Source organism: Rana temporaria, chromosome 5 (genome assembly GCF_905171775.1).
Source record: "Rana temporaria chromosome 5, aRanTem1.1, whole genome shotgun sequence".
NCBI classification, from domain to species: Eukaryota; Metazoa; Chordata; class Amphibia; order Anura; family Ranidae; genus Rana; species Rana temporaria.
The window spans coordinates 78,623,136-78,639,872 of NC_053493.1; the positions used below are offsets into that span (position 1 = coordinate 78,623,136).

At 39.9% G+C, this 16,737-nt stretch overlaps 1 protein-coding gene across 7 annotated transcripts in view; it reads left to right on the forward strand.

Moving 5' to 3' along the window:
• KMT2C (lysine methyltransferase 2C) overlaps positions 1–16,737 on the forward strand; it is a 310,800-nt gene that overhangs the window by 180,158 nt on the left and 113,905 nt on the right. For 6 of the 7 annotated variants that reach the window (XM_040352734.1, XM_040352731.1, XM_040352735.1 and 3 more), the window contains exons 14-18: positions 2,397–2,516; positions 9,413–9,526; positions 11,866–11,967; positions 13,149–13,253; positions 14,455–14,636. In XM_040352734.1, the coding sequence (XP_040208668.1) occupies positions 2,397–2,516; positions 9,413–9,526; positions 11,866–11,967; positions 13,149–13,253; positions 14,455–14,636 (623 nt within the window). The remainder of the gene's footprint in view (positions 1–2,396; positions 2,517–9,412; positions 9,527–11,865; positions 11,968–13,148; positions 13,254–14,454; positions 14,637–16,737) is intronic. The other variant, XM_040352737.1, reaches the window with a different exon arrangement.

A 16,737-nucleotide genomic window follows, 5' to 3' on the forward strand; every position in this document is an offset into this window, starting at 1 on the left:
ACCTATATGTAAGCCTATAATGAGGCTTACCTATAGGTAGTGTAAATATCTCCTAAATGTGCATCGTATAGGAGATATTTACATTACATGCAGCCAGTGACATTACTGGCGCATGCGCTCTGAAGGAACGGCCTAGCATGCCATTCCTTCCGAGCCCTGTGCTGTCAGCTGGTGCTCCTGCACGGGAGTGATGTCATTATGGCTTCAGACAGTCACAGAGCCGGAGCCCGTGACCCTCCTTAATCAAGACGGGTGAAGATGGAAGCGGCTGCAGCTCTGACATTAGGGTTGCTTGAACCACTTAGTTTTAAGTAAAGTTTCACGTAATGTGCTAGTATGCGATCCATACTACAACATTATGACTTTTACCTTCTAAGAAAAACCACCAATGTTATACAACCACTTTAAAGTGGTTGTAAGGGCAGAAGATTTTTGATTTTACTGCATTCTATGCAGTAAGGGAAAAAGCCTTCTGCATGCACCTTCCCCTGCCGCCCCCCACTAAATACATATATGAGCCTGATCTCGAGCCAGTCGTGTGCACGAGAGCCGAGGATCTCTTGCTCCTCATTGGCTCGGATACAGCAGCTGGAATCAATGGCTCCCGGTGCACTCAATCAGAGCCAGTAGTGAGGGTCAGGGCCAAGCTCCGCTCTGTGTGTCTTATGGGCTTGGAATCAAGCACACATGGGTGCCCCCACAGTATGGGCTTGGAATCAAGCACACATGGGTGCCCCCACAGAGAGCAGCTTGCTATGGGGGCCCCTCAGTGGGGAGAAGCCAGTAGCACCAAAAGGATCGGGGCTGCTCTGTGCAACACCATTACACAGAGCAGGCAAGTATAACTTGTTTGTAAACCTTAAATTTTGTTTTAGTTATTAAAATAACAATCACTTGAAGAGTGACAGTAAGTATTCAGTAATTTATGCCCTACCCAACTTTGTTGGGAGAAGATCTGTCAACAGGGTTGGATTTTTGCCACCTGAATTCTGTGGGTTTCCACCTATGAGTCCAGTGTCAAGGATGTCACGTTGGCTGTTAAGCTCTCCCTCTCATCCCTGCTCCTCACAGGCGCAAGCACGCATGTAAACTTGGTTGAAGTGCATGTTTGTACCACGATCGCTTGTCTGGCTACAGAATTGTGCATGATCTGGCAGATGAATAGTTAATGCCTGTAGGTAGCCTAAAGTAAAATTTGATAATTCCTGTTGAAATGTGTGGAAAATGGTTAGAATCTTTGTCAGGTGTTTACTTCTATGTGGCATTTTGTTAGACATTTCCCTCCATTTTTGTATCTTGGTGACAGCGGATTCACCAGACAGGAAGTTTAGGGTAAATCTCCAACAATAACACAGACAGAGGTAAATATGTCCCTGTCACAGATTCTTCCTCACTTTCTGTCTGGTAATGTCATGGTGAAAAGACATGTAGATATATTTGCCAGCACACCGAGGATCATTTAGAAAAACGTCCAAAAATGTAATGCATAGAAACGATCACAAAAAAGCAAAGTTTCGAAGTCGCACAGGACCTCTTCGTCAGGCAAGTGATATCAGGTATCACTTGCCTGACGAAGAGGTCCTGTGTGACGTCGAAACTTTGCTTTTTAGTGATCATTTCTATGCATTACATTTTTGGAAGTTTTTCTAAATGATCCTCGGTGTGCTGGCGAATATATCTACATGATTGCTTTTCCAGTTCCCAGCTGGTGATCGCTTCAGCACCCTCCTCTCTTATTGGCCGTTCTCCAGGAAGGTGTGCAATTGGAATATTTTTGAGGATGGTGAATAGACTCCATGCCTGCTCAGCAGGAAATCTGTCCGCAGATCCCCGCTGAACAGGCAGATGGCTTGTCCATGTCTGCTTCGCTTGAGTAGGGCAAGCACAGACACAGCCCGCTGTTTTCTATGGGTGATCAGATATAAACGGACCTCCTCTTCACGTTTACGCCCAACACCCATCCTATCCAATCTGCTAGACTGTTTTTAGTGGATCTAAAAATATCCATACATACAGTACTTTTTGAAGTACAATTAAGTTTTAAAGCTTAGTATGAGAAGTTATGAGTGGTTTATCATAACTCCTTTGGTAGTTGTTTCAAAATTCCCCATAAAATGTTTATTTTTCCCCAATTGTAATGGGTAAGAGGAGGAGGAACAAAATTGGAAAATACTGCAGGTTATACTATCGGCTGTAATGGCCAATGCCAAGAAGCCTCCTCTAACATGGTCCTTATAGCCACAAGTCTCATGTTTGTGCATGTTGTAATATATTTCAGAATAAATGCAGCAGCCTTGTTGTCTACATTTGCTTGGCTTATCTAACCTTTTATGTTGCTGGCTTTATTTTTCTGTTGCTGAGTTTATACATGTATTTTTTCACCTGCCATGTCTTAGGCTTCTTGGAGTACCCATAATACAGTGAGCCCACCTTCCTGGTCAGCTGATGGCTCAGAAGGTTGGGACACTTTTAAATCCAGACAGCTTCTCGGCAATCCATTATGGAGCATCAAAGTGGTAAATAAGTTGTATTTCTACTTGTGTGTCATTTCCCCCCTATCTGTCTCCTGTGGAATGGATGTCATCTTTACCTGTAGATTTAGATTTGTGCATTTTTAGATGCTTGTTTTTCTAGCTTTGATCACATCCCTCAAGTAATCCAGTTTGCAAAGTGATTTATGTATTACCCTATTCCTTTCTACTCTGGCTAGTTTTGCTTTCTGTCTTTGAATTCCAAATGTGTAAGTATTACAATACCTTGCCCTTTCATTACAACTCTGTTAATCTTCTGAATCTGACCTCTGTTACTTGCTGTTATAACTGTAATCCTTTTGCATTTTAATTTATTTTGCACCAACACGTTAGTATATGGTTATTTTAACAATCATCTTTGGCTTTTAGTAGCCACTTTGTTTTGCAGGCATGCAATTACACATTACTATTGCTATTGTTTTTGGGTAGATGAAAAAGTTTACAATCACTGATTAAACATTTTTTTAGTTTTTGGTATATTGCGGAAAGGTTGGGACCGCTGGCAGGTTTTTATTGCTTTATGTCCCCACGGGGAAGATTACTTTTCTCTCCTTCTCATTGGGGCAATAAGAAGAGTGAATCTTTACAACAGACTACACAGAGGTTCTAGCCTGACCTAACTCTTTGTGACATCAGAAAATCCACTCAGTTTAGGTATATTCTGAGTTTAATCCCTTTCTGTTGTGTTCATTATGGCATATTATCATGGTGCTCGGGGAATTTGCTTCAGGTTGTCATTGCAGTTCTATGCAATTCAAATTCTTGTTCATGCTCCAATGTTGGTAGACAAGCCTGTGGGTGGCAAACCATTATGTTGTGAGTGCCAATTGACCACATCAAAAACATTTGGATCTACAGCCTTCCTATAAGGAGTCCTAGCACAGTGTGCAGCCCACCTCCTAAATGGTTTATATTGTCTGGCATAGTTTGTGCACCTAGTTACTCTGCTAATTCCATACATATAAGATTGCCTGATCCTGGCTTCTCGGGGCCTTTAACACTGGGCCTGTCCCTTCATTGCTGAACATAGCCCTTTCAATGTGGCTGCTGCCACCTCCACTTACATTAAAGCATTAGAGGTCACTTAACACAATATTGTGATCAGTAGCTGCAGTCTCGTCTAGAAGGCCTGATAAATCTTGTCACATTGGTTTGTTGAAAGGTGAGTTAAGTGAATTTTTTTTACTTAAAGAACTTCACTCTCCCAAGAAACATTGATTTTTTTAATCCTCATGTTGCTAGCATTTGTAAATGGACAGGAAATTATATCATCTTTACTTGTTTTAAACTTTTTAGTTTTCTTTACATTTCTCCAGTTAATTCCTGGTTTCTTACCTAAGGAAATTGTCCTACATCCCAGGAATTTAGGGGAGGGGAGGAGAGGAGGGTTTTTCTCATCTAAGCACACACCAAGATTCCAGGAAGTAAATGCTACATGAATAATATGCCCTTACTCAAGATGGCAATGACTAGGGGGTGTTTTTCAAAGTGATTTCTCAGCAAAATAAAGCATGAACGCATGGATGGGTAACTTGCTTTGAATAAAAAAAAAAAAATTAAATAGTGTTTTTAATTTGTGGCGCTTGGATGCCGTGAAGATCCGCTTTAAGTGCAATTACAGTGTTTGGATAGTGGTTGCATAGAGTTGCTTTATTAAATTCAACCATTGGTTGCTGCATTATTTCATGGGCATTTTTCAATAATTTTAGTAGTTTGCACCATGTTTTCTAAACAAAAGACCAGGTTCCTTCAACACATACTCTGGATCATCACCATATCCATAACCATCACTAACACTATGATTGCAAACCTTTGCTCATGTATCTTAGAGAATGGTGGAATGGTAAAGTGAGTAAATAACAACAAAGGGGACTTTGGTGTGAAAAAGCTAGTGATGACTTTTACAGTGCTGATGAAAACTGTAGCCCATGGGGCAAATATCATAGACCTAGGGAAAATTTTGATTAAAGATTAGGGGAAAAGAGAAAAAGAGGAAAGACTAGGGAAAGGTAAAGGCTTTCCATCTCTCTCACCACCCTGCAAGTTATTTAGTCAGTCGTTGTTCTCCTAAAAGGGTAATGTATGCAAGGGTCCCATGTTTTTTTTTTTCAAATAGGGGAATCTTCTCTCGTAAAGTGGCTGACATTTTCTCATTTCTCATTATCCATGATAACTTTAAATGTATCGTTGGATGTACGGGGACCTCCAAGACTTGGCTATCCTGGTAGCCAAAAATGTATTTGAAGGATGTCGATTTATTGCTGTATTTCAGTACCTCCTCCGATGGTATGGCTTGCCATGGGAACTTTTTAAGGTTAGTCTGGGTCAGAGAGTATATTAAATTATAGAGACTAATCCAAAATCTCAAGACCCACGGGAATGCCCACCAAATATTGTAGTCTGTGCCATCCTGTCCGCGTCCCCTAAAGCACTTAGGGGAGGCGCCGGGGACATATGATGCTGCTTTCGTATGTACCAATTTAACAGCACTTTATCGTTTGCTTCAATCATGGAGGTACTTATAAGAGATTTAAAAGCCTTTTGAGGCAGGTTGTGCCATTCTGCTAAATCTAGGTCCTCGTCCAAGTCCCCCTTTCACTTCACCATATTGGAAAATTTGTCTAGATTTGAGGTCCGAGTGGAATATATCACAGAAATATAACCTGGGATCTTGTCAATATTTTTACATAAGTATTTAATTGCCAACATAGTGGTCACATCAGAGCTACGCAAAATCGTCTGGGGGGGAAAAAAAATGATCTGTGCGTAATGAAAGTGTTCAGTAGCCGGTAGCTGGTTTGTTGTGTTTGTTTTTTTTGCAAAATTTTGTTTTGACAAGAGATGTCGGTCATCACCAAGTTCTGCTATTCTTAAGCCTCGTACACACGCTCGGTTTTGCAGAGTAAACCGGGCGTGTGTACGAGGGTTTCAGGTTTCTAGTCTGGAAATCTGGCCAGAATCTCGACGAGAAAAATAGAGAACCTGCTCTCTTCTCACAGAGATTCTTGTCGGCCTGTTTCCCGATGAGAAACCCGAGAGTGTGTATACTTGCCTGTCGCCGTGGAAACCCGCGCATGCTCGAAATGACTTTGACGCATGCGTAGTACCTTCCACGGCATAGGTAGGGTGAAGCAAGATGGCGGCGACGGCATCGAATGTGACGAGCGCATGCTCGTCTTACGCGATGACGTCACCGCGTTCTTTCCTTTCAAGAGAACCGCGGTTCTTTTGAAAGGTCTGTGTGTACACTCGGGTGGCAAGAGATTCTTGCCAAGAAGCTCTCGTTGCACAAGAGCCTGCAAGACATTGCACCCCACTTTTATTGGATTTGCATGTAAGGTGCCAGGCTCATGGAGACACTACCTGCAACGATTTGAAGAAAACCTCTCGGAGCCCCAGTCTATCCAAACATAAAAAAAAGTTGTCTGGACGTACACTTGAAGTCTTGAGATACCTAGGAACTTGAAGGCTTCATCTCAGAGTATGCCTGAAGCAATACTAAATATATATAAAAGTATAATGCTGAATAAGCACCACTGATTTACATCTCAAAAATATTAATTTTACTATATTCAAGCAAGGTTGCTATACAGATGAAATCTGGCAAAATGGCACTATTGTGCTGCAGGTGTCTTCACATTGGGTACAATTTTTGGTTGCTAAAATTGAAGAACATTATCAAAACAGTAGAAATGGTAGACTAGTAATTGAATGAGAAATGTTTTTCAGTTGGAGAGCATGCCAGCCATATCGCTTATCTGATCAATAGGAGGTAGGCTTTGTAATGATAAGCTAGGCTTAAGAATTACACGCTTAAACAAGCAAACATAGTTGGTTACTTTTGCTCATGCAAATTTTAAAATAAAATAGATACCGTGGAACCTCGGATTACAAACATAATATGTTCCAGGAGAATGCTCGTAATCCAAAGTACACGCATATCAAATCACGTTTCCCCATTGAAGTCACGATAGTTTGTTCCGCATTGACTTCAATGGGATGCAATACCGCATGCGGCCAGAGGCGAAAAAGGCCCGAGGACACTTCGACTGACCTCGGAAAGACTTCCTACCTGAGATTTGCCGAGATCAGCCGTGCTGTCCTTGTGCCTTTCCGGGCCATTTCACTGAAATGTAAAAAATAAGGAAAAAAACACGTTAAACCATTCTCATTATGCGATCTACACATAAAATGACTATGCCATGTGAATAAAGTTTGAGTGAGACATGATTTGTATAGTGAGTTATAACATGTATAACATTGTGTAAAGCATAAAGTGCGCAACCAAATGACTCTCAATGAAAAAAATGGGGATTAAAACACAAAATGATAAAAACCATATGTATAGGTCAATAATGACCATTATAATAAAGTCCATAAAGTTCTTCAGGAAGTGCAAATGTGTGAAGGGACACTCCAAGGATCACTCTGTTCTTTTTATGAAAAGAACAATCAGCGCTACTTACGTTGTCCATGCCTTGTATGGGGAAACGTGTCGGATGGAGGTACAGTTCTTGACGTCGCCACGCACCAGCTGGCTGGCTTGAGCCATATCTCTTTGAATATATTTATCACCGTTTTTTGGATGTTGGTGCCTATGACGTTTTTAATACATTTTTAAATGGAGTACTCGGTACTGCACCATGAAGCCTCTTCTTTTAACCTCGCTATATTCCATGGTTGGAGATCAGCTGGAGAAGGTTATTGCCGTTGTTCTAAGGAATATTATATCATTGGATAGCCCGCTGCAGGAGAGAGGATCCCTTTACTGGATGAGCTCGTGGAGGTGGTTTACTTGGCTGAACGGGGTCCCTGTGTGAGCCTTTTTGATCTTTGAAATCTGAGATCCAACAACTCTGGTAAGTGGCACTGATTGTTTTCATGAAAAGAACAGAGTGATCCTTGGAGTGTCCCTTCAGACATTTGCACTTACTGAAGCACTTTATGGACTTTATTATAATTGTCATTATTTACCTGTACATTTTGTTTTTATCATTTTGTGTTTTAATCTAAAAAAATGCTGAATGAACAAAAAAGTAACACATAAAAACTGACTAAAAAACGCCTTTATGCATGCTAAAGCAAAGTTATTTTCTGCATGTATGGCATTTCCCTTGCTTTCATCATTTTTATTTATATTGAATAATAGTTATCCTTTATCAATATTTTCTTCAATCTTCAAATTCATTGATGCAGGTTACAATTTGGTTAAAAAATCGTTGGTTTATTAGTCATTATCATTGTTCTCTGCGCACACAGCTTTACGGTATATTTTGTTGGAAGCAAGGACATCCAGGGAGCTAACATTTTAAAAATTCGGTTTATAAATGGCAGTGCCATATTTCTCTTAGTAAAGTTCTATTATAAAAGAGTGGATAAAGGAAAATCCGCAACTATATTATAAAGGAGACCTTTTAAGTATACGCAAACCCACACTTTGTTTCATTTCCATTTTAAAATAAATGAGTTCTGTAAGGCAAAACATTTGTTTATAGATATTAAATAATATTATAAATACTTTTCTCCTTTTTTTTTATAAGTGATCACATAACCTCTGTTCTCAGCTAGGAGGAGCTCAGAGAGCTGGGGGAGGAGAAACGGCAGCATACTGATATTTCCAGTGAATGGCTGTGCAGAGTGGGTGTGTCTGCACAAATCTAATCATTGGAGGAGAGCAGACTGAGTTCCCAGCACAGCTAGAGAACTGATTACATTTGAATAGATGTGCTCTAATGCCTAGTGTGGTCAGTTTGAAATGGAAAAGCAGGGGGGCTGGCAGGATCGCTGTGTATTTTACACAAAGAAAGCAATACATAGAGAACAGGATTATCAGGAAAATTAAATGTTGTGGTAACATAGTCTTTAATAAGGTAACAAGGAGGCTGTTGCCGTTCATCCATTTTTCTAAAAATGCTGGGGATACAAGACTTTAATGCTCATCCAGGATTTCTGATCTTGACTTTACATTCCTCAACCTCCTATTGGGTCAGCAAGACTGGCAGGTAACTAACATTTTCAGAAAATCGGCAATGGCAGCTTACACTTAATACAGGATTCCTTTACATTTTATGCATAGCCCAATTGCAAAGTCTGGACACTGCTGGCAAAATGTGCGTCTTTGCTTAGCCCTAATTTGTTTCTAGTGTGTTTTTTTTTTTTTGTGTGAAATATCTTAACATAATCTTTGCCGGGAACAAATTATCTACTCTTGAGTACAATCGGCAGACTGATGGAGAAAAAAAGATATGTGGCATGTGCAAAAATGTAGACCCTTGATAATCACAATAAATCTTTGACTAGGGGTACCACATTTGTTTATATATAACTAAGCACAGAGATTATTTTAATGTTTTTTTGTTTTTACAAATGAGTCCAAAAAAAAAAATTTTTTTTTTTAGGGGGGAAAAAAAAGTTTTTCTTTTGACTTTCGACTGTTTATTTCTCTAATTTTCGATTTCTAAATAAGTTATGGAACCACATGTCGGAGTCTCAGGTCTTTGGTGGTTAATTTCTGGGAATGTATCAATATAGTTATGAATTGTAACATCATATAGGACCGGGTCTCTGCTATACAACATGTAAGCCTCAGAACATAGCAGAAAAATAATTAAAACGAGAGGAAAATGACCTAGAGGTGTTTGTTGTAGGAATCAATCAAATGCTTACTTTTGTTTTCCAAACTGCACTAAAGTAATGAGTGATGATCTGTTTGCTGTGATTATAGATGACACTTTCCTTTCCTTCTAATTTTTTTGATTCCCCCCCCCAATATTATAGTTTTTCCCTTACTCTTCCTTGTCTCCTTCATCCCCTATAATATACTGTATATGTTTGATTTATTCTTATATTTTTAATAATTTATTTGTACCTGTTATATTAAGGGTCGAGGCTCCGGATTCCCGAGGAGGAGACCAAGAGGTTCTGGACTCTCTGGCCGTGGAGGAAGAGGCCGATCTAAATTAAAAGCAACTATAGGCAACTATATATTTCCAGGGGTACTAAACTTCACTTTTTAGTAGGGTGCATTGATTCTCTAAAATAACGGCTGTGCCAATGTATAGAAAATGAAAAGTTCTTCCAATAGCATCACTGTAGAAGTTTTTTCCTTTTTGAAGGCCTGTGCAAAAAGAAGTGTTAGCAGCAAATAGCAAGAAATTACATGTATGCTTTGGTTAGCCAACGCAGGCTAATGTCTAGCTCTTTATAAATGAGCTATGTTTTGACGTATGAAAAAAATATATTGGTTGATTTAAGATGCCTCCCTACCATGATTTTTTTTACTTGCTGCATTTTTGCATCAGCAACCCTAAATAGAAAACAAAGTTGCATTGTGTAGGTCGGGTAGAATTTAATAGTGGTGAGTACTTTCCCCTATAGGCACCACATTCTGTACTTGGAGGCTCACCATTGCAATTTAACAGTGTTGATTTCCCTACATTTACAGTATTTATCGGGATATTGCGCGCTCCGGCGTATAGCGCGCACCCCTAATTTTGACCCGTTTTTCCTGTAAAAAAAAAAAATGTATTACATTTTACTACTTACAGTTTTGGTTTCTTGCCCGGCGGCCTCGTCCGGTCCGGCGTCCGTCTGCGGCCTCGGTGGTGTTCTCCCACGCTGTCTTCATGTCGAATCCCCGCTTCCCGCGCTCAGTTTGAAGCCTCCGCCGACGTATACCGAGCGCAGTACACTCGGGTATATTCGGCCAGGCTCGGCTTCTCGCGCACAAACGTCACACAGCGTGACTACGAGTGAAGCTGAGCCTGGCCGAATGTACCCGAGTGTACTGCGCTCGGTATATTGCGGTGCAAGCATTCAAACACGGCGCGGGTATCGGCGTGTATCGCGCACCCACGATTTTGCCCTGATTTTCAGGGCAAAAAAGTGCGCGATATACGCCGATAAATACGGTAATTATTGTTGCATTACCTCCACTATGAACACCATAAGTTTCTGCATCTGCAATCCTGAGTAAAAAAACATAAATGAAAAGTTTAAATTGGTTTATTTCCAGTTCATTTCAGAAAATTGTATCATGTTTTTGGCAATTACTGGGAGATCATGGTAGAAATTGCTACCACTGTGGTCACCTATTCTATATTTTGTTCTTGATGTTTACAATTGCGGTGGCCAATTATGTTCAGTACATTTAATTCTCATGGCATGGTCATCACTCGGGATATGATAGGTTTCATTTACAATGCTTACAAGGACTATTTTAGCTATGCGACTTTTTTTATTTTATTTTTTATCTCATTGGTCTTATCCTAGTGTGTGTGTTATCTTTGTGAATTGAGCCTCACGTGTTTTGATTTTCAGAACAGTGGCAAACTAACGGTTTCCAGCAGTGTTAATTTTTACGTCAAATTTCTATTCTAGTTATAGTCTTTTGACTAAAATGCAATTTTAGTCATCTTGAATTGTTTTAGGTTACTAAAATCTCCAGTACATTTTAGTCGACTAAAACCTGCTACGTTTTAGTCGACTAAAATCGAATGGGTTTAAATTGTAATGCATTATTTAAGCGTTTCTCTGGACTTCACCAACTTATTATATACTCCTGGAGTAAAAATCTATATAGCAGGGATGGGAAAGTAAATGGGAGTGAGGGAGTGCACAGTGTAGAGAACTGAATAGTCTGGGGAGGCTGATACTTTTTCACACAGTGCTCAGCACTGCTACCTTGCTGGGAGGGGAAACGCTCACCATGTGGTTTGCAGGGCATTGTTCCAGAATTCCCAGGCAGCAGCAGGCAGAGGGAGCCTGTGTCTCTGACAATACAGCTTGTCAGGGGGCTGTGGCTTTAACAGACAGGTGGATCTCCGAGGAAAGCGGAAGTTCAGGTGGGTAAAGTCCCTCCCTCATATTTTCATTCCAATTTTGTTTGTTGATGAAAATTGGATTTGATTTTCATCATAGTTTTTGTCAATTGACCCAATTCGAAATTTTGTTTTCATTTCGTTTTTTTTTTCCCACTGAAAACATGCAGCTGGTGGAAATTAAGACAAAAATATTTTCACCAACAAAATTAACACTGGTTCCCAGAAAAGTGCACTCTATTAATTAGGCCACCTATAAAATGAAATGCCTGCCAATTCACAGTCCGCCAAGTGACTGTGTATGTAGGTCATGTAGAAGGAAGTCAGTGTAAATTCAGATATTCACATTATCATTCTGCTGAAGTTACAGTTCACAAGGTAGAAACTGATAGTGCTGTAGTGACTACTATTACAGAAAGGCTGGGAAAGTTTTGTTTGGGAAGATGTTTGTGCTAATGTTGGAATATGCTGGATAATCCTGAGAGACCTCTAAGTGTTCTTTGTTCCTGCTGCAGATAACCACAATTGATCTTTCATCATACAAGGAGGAGGAAGAAACCTCAATGCACAACACAGTTGTTTTATTTTCCACAAGCGACAAGTTCACCTTGCATCAGGTTGGCAATTTATTTTTCGCATGGAGGGTCAAAGCAAATTAAGTTTACAATCTAGTTGTGTTTAAAGCCTGAAAGGAGCAAAATACTTCCTTGTCTCATGAAGCCTGTTTTATAATATATATTCGTTTCTGCAGTCTTTGCCCCACATAAAGCAACACTGCAGGTAAAACACTAAACAATTGATTTGGACATTTAAACTGATTTCCTGCCAAAAGATCTGTAACTTTGTTCAGCTAGAAATGAGGTTCACTCACTATATATATTTTTTTAAATGATCAATTTATTATTTAGGTAAATAGTAATATATGTCATGTAATGAAAAACTAGTTTAACCAGCTCCATAGTTCAAGTTGAAATTTACCCACAGAACTGAATAGTGTTGAACTAAACAGAGCAATGCCTCGGCCCCCTCCTGACTATGTTTTCAGATGACATCATGAAAGTATTATTCACAGATAGCCTGAAAGGCAACAGCTTCTGCTGAATGCCCTCTTTTAAAAATGTTCTAACTATAAAGCAAAGTATTCATTAAAACGTTAAAAAAAAAAAAAGATGACCTGTTCATATAGAAGGGAAAGATTGCTATTTGTGCCTTCCTGGAGACACCCATTCCCATAAATTCTTTTACAAGTGTCAATGGGACAAGAATTGAGGGGGAAAAACCCCCAACAGGACCATAACACTTAGAAACTTGTCAAAGTGTTTGACTACATTTGCACTAGTAGTTTGCCCTGGTGCAAAGTGCATCCAGCAACAATCGCCACAGGTAATCGCTAGTTGTGTGAAACGGTCACAAACCGCTGGCCACTTCCACTTGTCAAAAGCAGTAGCAGGATGCAGCAGATTCATTGCCACTGCTGTTCCGTCTACTTTTCCTGCTCTAAAAAATGTTTGGCTGTCATACACAGTGGTAAATTCCATTGCTGGATCAATGGGAGTGCTTCTGGTCTTTAATGTACACATTGCTATAAAAGTATGCAGGCTTGAATTTAAAAAAATATATTTTTTTTTCTTTAATTTTATAAGACTATTGGAGTATTTTTTATTTATTTTTTGTACATCATGTTTTATATGCGTCACTGCGTAAAACAAGTTATCTTGTGCATGTATCATCACTGTTGAAATGTTTTGTTATATGGGGTAGTAGCCTCACAATGTGTTTTTTTTCTTTTGGCTGGCAGGATATGTGCCTGGTGTGCGGTAGTTTTGGTAAAGGTGCTGAAGGAAGACTACTTGCGTGCTCACAGTGTGGGCAATGCTACCATCCATACTGTGTCAATATTAAGGTAAATAAAATCCCATGCTATTGTCTTAAGACAAAGCAGAACTCGTCCAGTCTTCAGGTAACAATAACGGTGTACGTTTTCCATTTCTCTTTTTTAAACATGGACATTTAAGCTGTGTTTCCAGGTGTGCACAAATACTTTGTAAATTCTGTGTTTTTTGAGGCTTGACACATGATTGTTTTTTCTTTTTTTATGAAAATGACCTAGTGATAAATTCTATACTCACCTACCTCCATTCACTCTGTGATCTACATCAGTGTTCAGTGACATGGCCTTGAGTGACTTTATAGGACCAACATTTTCAGGCATTGAGGTGCGTTAGAGCCCATTCATTTTAATGGGCTGCCTATGTCAACACAATGCACCTTGATGCAAGAAAATTCCCTGCTATTTTGCAACCCTAAAGGGAGTCGGGCAGTGGTTGAAATCCTGTATAATTTACAAGTAAACCACCACTGCCCTAACATAAAGGTGATGTTTTCTGAATTACCACAGGGCTGACATCCCTAGTTGAAAGTAGCATGAACTCACTGGATTTCTGTCAGGATAAACAAATATTTTTCTTTACTGGCTGCATTATTTCTTTTTAACGATATCCCAAAATGAAATGTGCATATATTGTATTGAATATTTATCTTTGCCAATACATACACTTTAAATGAACTATTAAACATTTATTTATAGAACCTCTGCAACATAGGGGAAGATTTCCTAAAACGGGTGAACACAGAATCTCGTGCAGCTGTGGATAGTAACAAATTAGCTTCTAACTTAAGCTTGTTCAATGTCAAATTGACAGCATTTTCCGGCAATAGCACCGTCCTAATCGGTGCGACGCCGCATCTGCGGCGCTGCGCCAATTTCAAAAAGTCGTTTCTGTACTACAGAACCCTGCACATATGTCTCTGTAATCGTGGCCAAAATCGTGACTGACAAGCGGGAGTAAAATTGTGTGAGTTCAGCTGAACTTGCACGGCTTCACTCCCACGGCCCGGTGTGAACCTGGGCTTAAACCTAGAAGTTGATCAGTCCACCAGTTTTAATAAATCTTCCCCAAAGTGTGGCAACTTCAAACCTTTAATTTTTTAACTAGAATTATTTTTGATGTTCTTTCAATGCAAAAAAAAAAGCATTTTTATTTTTTAATTACTAACCCGCTTTGTCAGAATATATGGATTTGACGTTCTTATTACTTTTTCAGATAAGTAAAGTCATCCTTCGTAAAGGCTGGAGGTGTTTGGAGTGCACAGTGTGTGAGGCCTGTGGTAAGGCCACAGATCCTGGCCGACTGCTGCTCTGCGATGATTGTGACATTAGCTACCATACCTACTGCCTGGATCCACCCTTACAGACTGTCCCTAAAGGAGGATGGAAGTGTAAATGGTTAGCCTTATTCATTGCTATAGTTATTTTATAGTTTGCATTTGTTTCTATTGCTGTCTATTTTTATTCTATTAGAAGAATTGTGAATACACTTTTCTTTTGAAAGGAAGACTCAATAAGATATTCAGCTGTACATGCAAAAAATTAAGTGGTGCTCCAACACTCACAAATTCCCCCCCGCCCCCTATGCTTGTTGCATATTGTGTATAACTACTTAAATAAATCTTAAAGAACACTATGAAGTCACAAAATGAAAGTAGTGTGGGTGGTAAGCGCAAAGGATAATTTTGTCACCTGCCTCCACTGCATATTTGGTGGGAACTAAGCTGTCAAAACACATCTCATCTCGTATCTCAAATGTGTCCTTCTGGTCCTGAGCTTTCTTTGAATTGAAGAAGTTGGCCTAATAGACTGCTTCGGGTGAATTTCTGCAATTCAGATTAAGCCCGCGTTCACATGAGTACGATTGACTGCATTTGCAGCACTGCACCCATTTAAAAAAGTAGTTTCTGTACTGTTTTTTTGCGATTTCAGGCTGCAATTTACATTGACATCTGTGCAGAAACCTGTACAGATGTCTCTGAAATCGCGGCCGAAATCGAGCCAGCGGGAGTGAAATCGTGCAAGTTCAGCTGAACACACTCTGCTTCATTCCCTCAGCTCAGTCTGAACCTGGGCTAAAGGATTGTCCCAAAAGTATGCAGTAACAATACTGCAACACTGAGATAAGTTTTAAAAACTCTCTTCCTGGCTGTGGATGAAGTGGAGGTTGGTGTGAACTACCAAATTAACACTACCTTTTGCCTCACTTAAAGGAGTTGTAAACCCATGTGGTTTTTCACCTTAATGCACTCTATGCATCAGGGTAAAAACTCTTCTGTGCTGCAGAAGCCCCCGCCCCCCCCCCCTTTTTCTACCTGACTCTGATCGTACCAGTGATGGAGATGAGCACAGAAGTTCCAGCCGCTGTCTCGGGGTCCTCATTGGATAGGTTGATGGCAGCAGGAGCCATTGCCTCCCGCTGCTGTCAATCAAATCCAATGATGCGGGCGACAGGGCCAAGTTCTGCTGTTTGTGTCAATGGACTCAGCAGCAGGACTTGGGAGCTCTCCGTGGGGGCACTTGATGTGGACAAGGACACTGGAGGGACCCCAGAAAGGAGGATTGGGCCACTCTGTGCAAAACCCTTGCACAGAGCAGGCAAGTATAACATGGTTTGTTTTAAAAAAAAATTAACCTTTACAATCACTTTAATTTGTGATTTTTATGAGTTAGTTTTTTTAAGTTGGAAATGCCTGGATTCAATTCCTCTAGGAGGTTTCTAAAATGACATTAAAATATAGACACCAGTAATGATGCAGTCTTCATCTGAGGTCCCCATATTCATTTTTTTATAAAGACATAGGTAGCTGAATTAAATAGTGTTTTATTTTATTTTTTTAAAAGCCCAGAGTTTACCTTTTAAATATTAAAGTAATTATAAATGCTAGAATTTTTTACCTCCTCTGCTGATGGTTCAGTAGGAACTTGACATGACTGAAAAAAGTCTACCGATCAGCTCCAGATTAGCGCACTCAGCCAATGGCTGAGAGTGCTGACTGGATTGTTCGGGGGGGGAGGCATCCTCCCTTCAAGAACACAATGGCACAGCAGCAGTGATCTCTGTACTAACATTGCATAGTTAATACAGCAGCTCCTCCTGAGCTGTAATTTTATTTATTTTTTCCTTCAGCCCCTACACACTTGGTAGTGTGTACCAGGCTTAGAACTGACAGCACTGACCACTTTAAGAAAACTTTGGATCAACCAAGTGTCTCAAGCACTTAGGGGTCTAATTATAAACGTCACACAAATTTTGCAGAGCTTTCACCCATGATTAAATTGGGAAAATTTGTGAATCTTGCAACACGTGTCAAAATCGGTGCCAATGTGCTAATGCATATAACGTGATAAAGCAAAGCATCCTGTCACAAAGGTGTATTTCAGCCTTTATAAATAGACTCATTGGTTTAAGTCTGCTAAATACATTCTAGGTGCTCAAAATCTTTATTTTTTTGCCAAAGCAGCCACAGCCTGAGTAAGAAAAGCCATTACTCTGCCA